The 12,167-nt window shown below is 48.8% G+C and overlaps 1 protein-coding gene across 2 annotated transcripts in view; it reads left to right on the top strand.

Moving 5' to 3' along the window:
- LOC106561776 (protogenin B) overlaps positions 1–12,167 on the top strand; it is a 62,065-nt gene that overhangs the window by 32,623 nt on the left and 17,275 nt on the right. For both annotated transcript variants that reach the window (XR_006757115.1, XM_045688632.1), the window contains exons 12-14: positions 8,751–8,846; positions 9,562–9,748; positions 11,554–11,681. Coding sequence is in view for 1 of the 2 variants with exons in the window: in XM_045688632.1 (XP_045544588.1) it covers positions 8,751–8,846; positions 9,562–9,748; positions 11,554–11,681 (411 nt within the window). In the remaining variant the exon portion in view is untranslated. The remainder of the gene's footprint in view (positions 1–8,750; positions 8,847–9,561; positions 9,749–11,553; positions 11,682–12,167) is intronic.

Genomic DNA, 12,167 nt, shown 5'->3' on the forward strand with positions numbered 1-12,167 from the left:
AGGTGGGAAGGGTAGATAGAAGGGTGGAGGGGCAGCCAGGTGGAAGGGTAGATAGAAGGGTGGAGGGGCAGCCAGGTGGAAGGGTAGATAGAAGGGTGGAGGGGCAGCCAGGTGGAAGGGTAGATAGAAGGGTAGATAGAAGGCTGGAGGGGCAGCCAGGTGGAAGGGTAGATAGAAGGCTGGAGGGGCAGCCAGGTGGAAGGGTAGATAGAAGGGTGGAGGGGCAGCCAGGTGGAAGGGTAGATAGAAGGGTGGAGGGGCAGCCAGGTGGGAGGGTAGATAGAAGGGTGGAGGGGCAGCCAGGTGAAAGGGTAGATAGAAGGGTGGAGGGGCAGCCAGGTGGAAGGGTAGATAGAAGGGTGGAGGGGCAGCCAGGTGGAAGGGTAGATAGAAGGGTGGAGGGGCAGCCAGGTGGAAGGGTAGATGGAAGGGTAGATAGAAGGGTGGAGGGGCAGCCAGGTGGAAGGGTAGATAGAAGGCTGGAGGGGCAGCCAGGTGGAAGGGGCAGATAGAAGGGTGGAGGGGCAGCCAGGTGGAAGGGTAGATAGAAGGGTGGAGGGGCAGCCAGGTGGAAGGGTAGATAGAAGGGTGGAGGGGCAGCCAGGTGGAAGGGTAGATGGAAGGGTAGATAGAAGGGTGGAGGGGCAGCCTGGTGGAAGGGTAGATGGAAGGGTAGATAGAAGGGTGGAGGGGCAGCCTGGTGGAAGGGTAGATGGAAGGGTGGAGGGGCAGCCAGGTGGAAGGGTAGATGGAAGGGTAGATAGAAGGGTGGAGGGGCAGCCAGGTGGAAGGGTAGATGGAAGGGTAGATAGAAGGGTGGAGGGGCAGCCAGGTGGAAGGGTAGATAGAAGGGTGGAGGGGCAGCCAGGTGGAAGGGTAGATGGAAGGGTAGATAGAAGGGTGGAGGGGCAGCCAGGTGGAAGGGTAGATGGAAGGGTAGATAGAAGGGTGGAGGGGCAGCCAGGTGGAAGGGTAGATAGAAGGGTGGAGGGGCAGCCAGGTGGAAGGGTAGATAGAAGGGTGGAGGGGCAGCCAGGTGGAAGGGTAGATAGAAGGGTGGAGGGGCAGCCAGGTGGAAGGGTAGATAGAAGGGTGGAGGGGCAGCCAGGTGGAAGGGTAGATAGAAGGGTGGAGGGGCAGCCAGGTGGAAGGGTAGATAGAAGGGTGGAGGGGCAGCCAGGTGGAAGGGTAGATAGAAGGGTGGAGGGGCAGCCAGGTGGAAGGGTAGATAGAAGGGTGGAGGGGCAGCCAGGTGGAAGGGTAGATAGAAGGGTGGAGGGGCAGCCAGGTGGAAGGGTAGATAGAAGGGTGGAGGGGCAGCCAGGTGGAAGGGTAGATAGAAGGCTGGAGGGGCAGCCAGGTGGAAGGGTAGATAGAAGGGTGGAGGGGCAGCCAGGTGGAAGGGTAGATAGAAGGGTGGAGGGGCAGCCAGGTGGAAGGGTAGATAGAAGGGTGGAGGGGCAGCCAGGTGGAAGGGTAGATAGAAGGGTGGAGGGGCAGCCAGGTGGAAGGGTAGATAGAAGGGTGGAGGGGCAGCCAGGTGGAAGGGTAGATAGAAGGCTGGAGGGGCAGCCAGGTGGAAGGGTAGATAGAAGGGTGGAGGGGCAGCCAGGTGGAAGGGTAGATAGAAGGGTGGAGGGGCAGCCAGGTGGAAGGGTAGATGGAAGGGTAGATAGAAGGGTGGAGGGGCAGCCAGGTGGAAGGGTAGATGGAAGGGTAGATAGAAGGGTGGAGGGGCAGCCAGGTGGAAGGGTAGATAGAAGGGTGGAGGGGCAGCCAGGTGGAAGGGTAGATAGAAGGGTGGAGGGGCAGCCAGGTGGAAGGGTAGATAGAAGGGTGGAGGGGCAGCCAGGTGGAAGGGTAGATAGAAGGGTGGAGGGGCAGCCAGGTGGAAGGGTAGATAGAAGGGTGGAGGGGCAGCCAGGTGGAAGGGTAGATAGAAGGGTGGAGGGGCAGCCAGGTGGAAGGGTAGATAGAAGGGTGGAGGGGCAGCCAGGTGGAAGGGTAGATAGAAGGGTGGAGGGGCAGCCAGGTGGAAGGGTAGATAGAAGGGTGGAGGGGCAGCCAGGTGGAAGGGTAGATAGAAGGGTGGAGGGGCAGCCAGGTGGAAGGGTAGATAGAAGGGTGGAGGGGCAGCCAGGTGGAAGGGTAGATAGAAGGGTGGAGGGGCAGCCAGGTGAAAGGGTAGATAGAAGGGTGGAGGGGCAGCCAGGTGGAAGGGTAGATAGAAGGGTGGAGGGGCAGCCAGGTGGAAGGGTAGATGGAAGGGTAGATAGAAGGGTGGAGGGGCAGCCTGGTGGAAGGGTAGATGGAAAGGTAGATAGAAGGGTGGAGGGGCAGCCAGGTGGAAGGGTAGATAGAAGGGTGGAGGGGCAGCCAGGTGGAAGGGTAGATGGAAGGGTAGATAGAAGGGTGGAGGGGCAGCCAGGTGGAAGGGTAGATGGAAGGGTAGATAGAAGGGTGGAGGGGCAGCCAGGTGGAAGGGTAGATAGAAGGGTGGAGGGGCAGCCAGGTGGAAGGGTAGATGGAAGGGTAGATAGAAGGGTGGAGGGGCAGCCAGGTGGAAGGGTAGATGGAAGGGTAGATAGAAGGGTGGAGGGGCAGCCAGGTGGAAGGGTAGATAGAAGGGTGGAGGGGCAGCCAGGTGGAAGGGTAGATAGAAGGGTGGAGGGGCAGCCAGGTGGAAGGGTAGATAGAAGGGTGGAGGGGCAGCCAGGTGGAAGGGTAGATAGAAGGGTGGAGGGGCAGCCAGGTGGAAGGGTAGATAGAAGGGTGGAGGGGCAGCCAGGTGGAAGGGTAGATAGAAGGGTGGAGGGGCAGCCAGGTGGAAGGGTAGATAGAAGGGTGGAGGGGCAGCCAGCTGGAAGGGTAGATGGAAGGGTAGATAGAAGGGTGGAGGGGCAGCCAGGTGGAAGGGTAGATAGAAGGGTGGAGGGGCAGCCAGGTGGAAGGGTAGATAGAAGGGTGGAGGGGCAGCCAGGTGGAAGGGTAGATGGAAGGGTAGATAGAATGGTGGAGGGGCAGCCTGGTGGAAGGGTAGATGGAAGGGTAGATAGAAGGGTGGAGGGGCAGCCAGGTGGAAGGGTAGATAGAAGGGTGGAGGGGCAGCCAGGTGGAAGGGTAGATGGAAGGGTAGATAGAAGGGTGGAGGGGCAGCCAGGTGGAAGGGTAGATGGAAGGGTAGATAGAAGGGTGGAGGGGCAGCCAGGTGGAAGGGTAGATAGAAGGGTGGAGGGGCAGCCAGGTGGAAGGGTAGATAGAAGGGTGGAGGGGCAGCCAGGTGGAAGGGTAGATAGAAGGGTGGAGGGGCAGCCAGGTGGAAGGGTAGATAGAAGGGTGGAGGGGCAGCCAGGTGGAAGGGTAGATAGAAGGGTGGAGGGGCAGCCAGGTGGAAGGGTAGATAGAAGGGTGGAGGGGCAGCCAGGTGGAAGGGTAGATGGAAGGGTGGAGGGGCAGCCAGGTGGAAGGGTAGATAGAAGGCTGGAGGGGCAGCCAGGTGGAAGGGTAGATAGAAGGCTGGAGGGGCAGCCAGGTGGAAGGGTAGATAGAAGGCTGGAGGGGCAGCCAGGTGGAAGGGTAGATAGAAGGGTGGAGGGGCAGCCAGGTGGAAGGGTAGATAGAAGGGTAGATAGAAGGGTGGAGGGGCAGCCAGGTGGAAGGGTAGATAGAAGGGTAGAGAGAAGGCTGGAGGGGCAGCCAGGTGGAAGGGTAGATAGAAGGGTGGAGGGGCAGCCAGGTGGAAGGGTAGATAGAAGGGTGGAGGGGCAGCCAGGTGGAAGGGTAGATAGAAGGGTGGAGGGGCAGCCAGGTGGAAGGGTAGATAGAAGGGTGGAGGGGCAGCCAGGTGGAAGGGTAGATAGACGGGTGGCGGGGCAGCCAGGTGGAAGGGTAGATAGAAGGCTGGAGGGGCAGCCAGGTGGAAGGGTAGATGGAAGGGTAGATAGAAGGGTGGAGGGGCAGCCTGGTGGAAGGGTAGATGGAAGGGTGGAGGGGCAGCCAGGTGGAAGGGTAGATAGAAGGGTGGAGGGGCAGCCAGGTGGAAGGGTAGATAGAAGGGTGGAGGGGCAGCCAGGTGGAAGGGTAGATAGAAGGGTGGAGGGGCAGCCAGGTGGAAGGGTAGATAGAAGGGTGGAGGGGCAGCCAGGTGGAAGGGTAGATAGAAGGCTGGAGGGGCAGCCAGGTGGAAGGGTAGATAGAAGGGTGGAGGGGCAGCCAGGTGGAAGGGTAGATAGAAGGGTGGAGGGGCAGCCAGGTGGAAGGGTAGATAGAAGGGTGGAGGGGCAGCCAGGTGGAAGGGTAGATAGAAGGGTGGAGGGGCAGCCAGGTGGAAGGGTAGATAGAAGGGTGGAGGGGCAGCCAGGTGGAAGGGTAGATAGAAGGCTGGAGGGGCAGCCAGGTGGAAGGGTAGATGGAAGGGTAGATAGAAGGGTGGAGGGGCAGCCAGGTGGAAGGGTAGATGGAAGGGTAGATAGAAGGGTGGAGGGGCAGCCAGGTGGAAGGGTAGATAGAAGGGTGGAGGGGCAGCCAGGTGGAAGGGTAGATAGAAGGGTGGAGGGGCAGCCAGGTGGAAGGGTAGATAGAAGGGTGGAGGGGCAGCCAGGTGGAAGGGTAGATAGAAGGGTGGAGGGGCAGCCAGGTGGAAGGGTAGATAGAAGGGTGGAGGGGCAGCCAGGTGGAAGGGTAGATAGAAGGGTGGAGGGGCAGCCAGGTGGAAGGGTAGATAGAAGGGTGGAGGGGCAGCCAGGTGGAAGGGTAGATAGAAGGGTGGAGGGGCAGCCAGGTGGAAGGGTAGATAGAAGGGTGGAGGGGCAGCCAGGTGGAAGGGTAGATAGAAGGGTGGAGGGGCAGCCAGGTGGAAGGGTAGATAGAAGGGTGGAGGGGCAGCCAGGTGGAAGGGTAGATAGAAGGGTGGAGGGGCAGCCAGGTGGAAGGGTAGATAGAAGGGTGGAGTGGAAACAAAGGGGGCCAGCTCCTCCCCTCCTCTACTCTACTCAGTTCAATTCAAGGCGCTTTATTAGCATGGGAAACATATTTTAACATTGCCAAAGCAATAAGTGAAATAAACATAAGTGAAATAAACAATAATAATGAACAGTAAACATTACACTCACAGAATTTCCAAAAGAATAAAGACATTTCAAATGTCATAGAATGGTCTATTCTCTCCTCTCCCACAGTCCTAAAGCCCAGATTCCTTCTGTTCTATCTTGGCCTGACCCCTGACCCTAGTCAACCCCCCCCCTTGTCCCAGGGGCCCTGGATGCTAGCAGCTGAATGCTGCCTCTGGCCCCCGCACCTCAGCCCCTAGTCCCAGGCCTCCCACCAAGCGTCCTGGCCCCATCCCCCACCACCCTAACAACAGGCCTGGATACACACACACACACACACACACACACCACACTGAATTGTATTGCACCATTTTTAAAGAGCGATTGGCACTAAAAATCAACTTCTCATTTTTGAAAATGGCTGACGTGGCATCGATACGAGTCAGAAACATTGATTCTAGTGTCAAAATGGACTACAAAATGTAAATAGAATAACTTTGGACATAAAGTATCTAGCAAGCGCGAAAATAGGTGCCAGGCGTACCATTTTGTGTCAAGAACTGCAACGCTGCTGGGTTTTTCACGCTCAACAGTTTCCTTATGTGTATCAAGAATGGTCCACCACTCAAAGGACATCCAGCCAACTTGACACAACTATAGGAAGCAATGGAGTCAAAATGGGACAAGTATCCCTGTGGAAACGCTTTCGACACCTTGTAGAGTCCATGTCCAGACGGATTGAGGCTGTTCTGAGGGCAAAAGGGGAGGGAGGGGGACGACTCAATATTAGGAAGGTGTTCATAATGTTTTGTCCGCTCAGTGTATAGTTACAGTAGTTCTATATACACTAAAGTTCTAGACACATAATTTCAACAGGCCTCTTCAAAGCTGCTCTTCCTTTCCTACTATTTATATGGTCTAGCACAGCCTAGTAGTCATGCTCTCCTCTGTGTACAGTTGACTTTGTAGTAACAGCATGGATGAAAGTCAGAACTAGTTCATCTAGCAGAGCATTGGGGACTTCCTTTTATTTTTGGTATTGAGGAGAGGCGGTCAGTAATCCTGACTGTTCTGTATTGTATTGGTATTGAGGAGAGGCGGTCAGTAATCCTGACTGTTCTGTATTGTATTGGTATTGAGGAGAGGCGGTCAGTAATCCTGACTGTTCTGTATTGTATTGGTATTGAGGAGAGGCGGTCAGTAATCCTGACTGTTCTGTATTGTATTGGTATTGAGGAGAGGCGGTCAGTAATCCTGACTGTTCTGTATTGTATTGGTATTGAGGAGAGGCGGTCAGTAATCCTGACTGTTCTGTATTGTATTGGTATTGAGGAGAGGCGGTCAGTAATCCTGACTGTTCTGTATTGTATTGGTATTGAGGAGAGGCGGTCAGTAATCCTGACTGTTCTGTATTGTATTGGTATTGAGGAGAGGCGGTCAGTAATCCTGACTGTTCTGTATTGTATTGGTATTGAGGAGAGGCGGTCAGTAATCCTGACTGTTCTGTATTGTATTGGTATTGAGGAGAGGCGGTCAGTAATCCTGACTGTTCTGTATTGTATTGGTATTGAGGAGAGGCGGTCAGTAATCCTGACTGTTCTGTATTGTATTGGTATTGAGGAGAGGCGGTCAGTAATCCTGACTGTTCTGTATTGTATTGGTATTGAGGAGAGGCGGTCAGTAATCCTGACTGTTCTGTATTGTATTGGTATTGAGGAGAGGCGGTCAGTAATCCTGACTGTTCTGTATTGTATTGGTATTGAGGAGAGGCGGTCAGTAATCCTGACTGTTCTGTATTGTATTGGTATTGAGGAGAGGCGGTCAGTAATCCTGACTGTTCTGTATTGTATTGGTATTGAGGAGAGGCGGTCAGTAATCCTGACTGTTCTGTATTGTATTGGTATTGAGGAGAGGCGGTCAGTAATCCTGACTGTTCTGTATTGTATTGGTATTGAGGAGAGGCGGTCAGTAATCCTGACTGTTCTGTATTGTATTGGTATTGAGGAGAGGCGGTCAGTAATCCTGACTGTTCTGTATTGTATTGGTATTGAGGAGAGGCGGTCAGTAATCCTGACTGTTCTGTATTGTATTGGTATTGAGGAGAGGCGGTCAGTAATCCTGACTGTTCTGTATTGTATTGGTATTGAGGAGAGGCGGTCAGTAATCCTGACTGTTCTGTATTGTATTGGTATTGAGGAGAGGCGGTCAGTAATCCTGACTGTTCTGTATTGTATTGGTATTGAGGAGAGGCGGTCAGTAATCCTGACTGTTCTGTATTGTATTGGTATTGAGGAGAGGCGGTCAGTAATCCTGACTGTTCTGTATTGTATTGGTATTGAGGAGAGGCGGTCAGTAATCCTGACTGTTCTGTATTGTATTGGTATTGAGGAGAGGCGGTCAGTAATCCTGACTGTTCTGTATTGTATTGGTATTGAGGAGAGGCGGTCAGTAATCCTGACTGTTCTGTATTGTATTGGTATTGAGGAGAGGCGGTCAGTAATCCTGACTGTTCTGTATTGTATTGGTATTGAGGAGAGGCGGTCAGTAATCCTGACTGTTCTGTATTGTATTGGTATTGAGGAGAGGCGGTCAGTAATCCTGACTGTTCTGTATTGTATTGGTATTGAGGAGAGGCGGTCAGTAATCCTGACTGTTCTGTATTGTATTGGTATTGAGGAGAGGCGGTCAGTAATCCTGACTGTTCTGTATTGTATTGGTATTGAGGAGAGGCGGTCAGTAATCCTGACTGTTCTGTATTGTATTGGTATTGAGGAGAGGCGGTCAGTAATCCTGACTGTTCTGTATTGTATTGGTATTGAGGAGAGGCGGTCAGTAATCCTGACTGTTCTGTATTGTATTGGTATTGAGGAGAGGCGGTCAGTAATCCTGACTGTTCTGTATTGTATTGGTATTGAGGAGAGGCGGTCAGTAATCCTGACTGTTCTGTATTGTATTGGTATTGAGGAGAGGCGGTCAGTAATCCTGACTGTTCTGTATTGTATTGGTATTGAGGAGAGGCGGTCAGTAATCCTGACTGTTCTGTATTGTATTGGTATTGAGGAGAGGCGGTCAGTAATCCTGACTGTTCTGTATTGTATTGGTATTGAGGAGAGGCGGTCAGTAATCCTGACTGTTCTGTATTGTATTGGTATTGAGGAGAGGCGGTCAGTAATCCTGACTGTTCTGTATTGTATTGGTATTGAGGAGAGGCGGTCAGTAATCCTGACTGTTCTGTATTGTATTGGTATTGAGGAGAGGCGGTCAGTAATCCTGACTGTTCTGGGGTTCCGGAAACCTTTTGTTTCTAGAGGTCTTCACAGACTGTCGGCGGGGGGTCGGCGGGGGGTCGGCGGGGGGTCGGGGGGACGGGAAGGGGAGGGGGGGGTCGGGGGGGGTCGGCGGGGGGAGGGGGGACGACAGGAGACACTGGGCTCTGTGTAAATAGAGAACGGTCAGCTAAGACCAAGGGGTCGTCTGCCCTCCAGCTCTTAGGGGCTAGTACTTTAACTAAAGTTAACAAAAGTTTGCTTTTTTTTTCATTTATTTCTTATGTTTTGACTGATAAAAGGCCATTTCAGATGTGCCTTTTGTTTGCACCGATGTTTTTAACACGTATGTGGGTCAGTTGACAATAGACAGAAAATGTAATATTTATTTCCACAGGAATTTTTTTTTTTTAATCTACCATTTATTGTTTTCCAGACCCAAGGAGGAAATACCATGTGAAACTGTTGGCATTAAGCCTTGTAGGAGATGGTTACCAGGCCGACCAGACACTCAGCACCCCAGGATGTGTGTGTAAGTAAACAGAAAAATCAGATCAATTCTTTACTATTGATCTGCTTCAGCTTCTGTTCATCCTGAATATCTACATTGGCCTCTAACACATCTCCCACTACCATAAAAATACTTCTGTTCATCCTGAATATCTCTACATTGGCCTCTAACACATCTCCCACTACCATAAAAATACTTCTGTTCATCCTGAATATCTACATTGGCCTCTAACACATCTCCCACTACCATAAAAATACTTCTGTTCATCCTGAATATCTCTACATTGGCCTCTAACACATCTCCCACTACCATAAAAATACTTCTGTTCATCCTGAATATCTCTACATTGGCCTCTAACACATCTCCCACTACCATAAAAATACTTCTGTTCATCCTGAATATCTCTACATTGGCCTCTAACACATCTCCCACTACCATAAAAATACTTCTGTTCATCCTGAATATCTCTACATTGGCCTCTAACACATCTCCCACTACCATAAAAATACTTCTGTTCATCCTGAATATCTACATTGGCCTCTAACACATCTCCCACTACCATAAAAATACTTTTGTTCATCCTGAATATCTACATTGGCCTCTAACACATCTCCCACTACCATAAAAATACTTCTCGACAGCTGAAGCAAGCGCGTGCGTTTTCTACAGGAAATTAGATTTTTCTTGTTGTGACATTTTTTTTCTTCTTCCATCTGTGTGTGGGTGTGTCTTGTAGCTGTACGAGATCATCCGGTGGCCTCCCCTCCAGCCCCGGACCATGTGATTGCGGTGGCTAACAGCTCGTCAGCGGTGTACCTGCGATGGAGCCGTCCTGCCTTCTCCTCTAGGAAGGCTGTCAGCTACACAGCTCGCTGTACCCCTGTGGGCCTGATGAACGCATCAGCCATACGCTACATACAGACGTGAGTTCATGACCGATGTTCTGCAACAGAACTGCTCAAGTTCAACAAGATATTTATGGTCATCAATAAGAAAGGAGGACCAAGGCACTCTTCATATAATTAATAAATAATGATGAATAAATAATAATATTAATAAATAATAATTAATAAATAATAATTAATAATTGATAATTAATACATAATAATTCATCGTTTGTAAATAATAATTAATAAATCATAATTATTAATTAATACATAATAAATAATAATTAATACATAATAATTAATCATTAATTATTTAATGAATAAGCAATAAATAATAATTAATACATCATAAATAATAGATAGTAATTAATACATAATAATTAATCGTTAGTAAATAGTAATTAATAAATAATCATTAATAAATAATATTTTATAATTAATACATAATAATTCATTATTAATTATTCATTATATTTCTGATGACCATTTCACCCTTTTTACCAAAGAGCCCCTTCTGTCTACCAAAATGTACTATTGTGTACCTTAGTAACGCTTCTCTTCCTCTTCTTTCTACAAGATACTTATGATGTTTATACCTGTATCCTGGGGTCTGTTGAAGAATAAGAAGAATACTTTACTACTATATTAATACTAAGATTATTATTTTACTTTTATTTAACTAGGCAAGTCAGTTTTAAGAACAAATTCTTATTTACAATGACGGCCTACCGGGGAACAGTGGGGTTAACTGCCTTGTTCAAGGTCTCGCAACCTTTCGGTTACTAGTCCAACGCTCTAACCACTAGGTGGAACAAAAATATAAATGCAACATGCAACAATTTAATTTATTTTACTGAGTTACAGTTTATCTAAGGAAATCAGTCAATTGAAATATATTCATTACGCCCTAATCTATGGATTTCACATGACTTGGAATACAGATATACATCTGTTGGTCACAGATACATTTTAAATAAATGGGGCACACAATGGGCCTCAGGATCTCGTCACGGTAGTTTTGTGCATTAAAATTGCCATCGATAAAATGAAATTGTGTTTGTTGTCTATAGCTTATGCCTGCACATACCATAACCCCACCGCCACCATGGGGCACTCTGATCACAAAGTTGACATCCGCAAACCGCTCGCCCACTTGGCGCCAAACACGTGGTCTGTGGTTGTGAGGCCGGTTGGACGTACTGCCAAATTCTCTAAAATTACATTGGAGGCGGCTTATGGTAGAGAAATTAACATTAAATTATCTGGAAACAGCTCTGGTGTACATTCCTGCAGTCAGCATGCCAATTTCACTCTCCCTCAAACCTTGAGAGATCTGTGGCATTGTGTTGTGTGACAAAACTGCGCATTTTAGAGTGGCTTTTTATTGTCCCCAGCACAAGGTGCACCTGTGTAATAATCATACTGTTTAATCAGCTTCTTGATATGCCACACCTGTCAGGTGGATGGATTATCTTGGCAAAGGAGAAATGCTCACTAACAGGGATGTAAACAAATTTGTGAACAACATTTTAGAGAAATAAGCGTTTTGTGCGTATGGAAACATTTCTGGGATCTTTTATTTCAGCTCATGAAACATGGGACCAACACTTTACATGTTGCAGTGTACTCTACTACGATGCTATTGTCCATTCCATTGTCATTTTTCAGATCATGGAAATTGATATTGCATGTGGTGATCTAGTTTTACACTTTACTTCTGACAAGAGACTGAAACGCAACATTGTTATGAACACTTGAGCGATTGTTATTTTTTTATTTATTGTTTTTTATTTTTTTGATTGCTAATATTTATTCTGTGATGTCTGTTTTGTCCTCGTCAGTACCAACCAGAGTGTGCTGATACAGAGCCTGGACTCCAACACTCGCTACGAGTTAGTGGTGCGTCTTCATGTCGACCAACTGGCCAGTCCCTGGAGCACGGTTGTCTTTCAGAGGACTCTACCAGCAGGTAAACAATCCTCTTATTCTCTTCTGACTATCATGTCACGTTTCCCAAGGATAACAAGGATAAAGATTCCTTCATGATCTATACATTATGAAGGAGTTTATTTAACTTTAAGTGACATCAACAGTATAGCTTCCTTCCAAGTCTACTCTTGAGATGTACCTGGCCGGTACTCTGCTCTGCACCTTGAGACTAATGCCCCGGTTATATAGATAGTGTTATTGAACACTGGTCACCTCATATTCTGTGTACATACTGTTGTTGACTCACTGTTTATGTATATACTGTATTCTTAACATAGCTCATTCTAATATACCTACTACTGTATATACTGTTGTTGACTCACTGTTTATGTATATACTTTATTCTTAACATAGCTCATTCTAATATACCTACTACTGTATATACTGTTGTTGACTCACTGTTTATGTATATACTGTATTCTTAACATAGCTCATTCTAATATACCTACTACTGTATATACTGTTG

This window comes from Salmo salar, chromosome ssa10, assembly GCF_905237065.1.
Source record: "Salmo salar chromosome ssa10, Ssal_v3.1, whole genome shotgun sequence".
Lineage (NCBI taxonomy): Eukaryota > Metazoa > Chordata > Actinopteri > Salmoniformes > Salmonidae > Salmo > Salmo salar.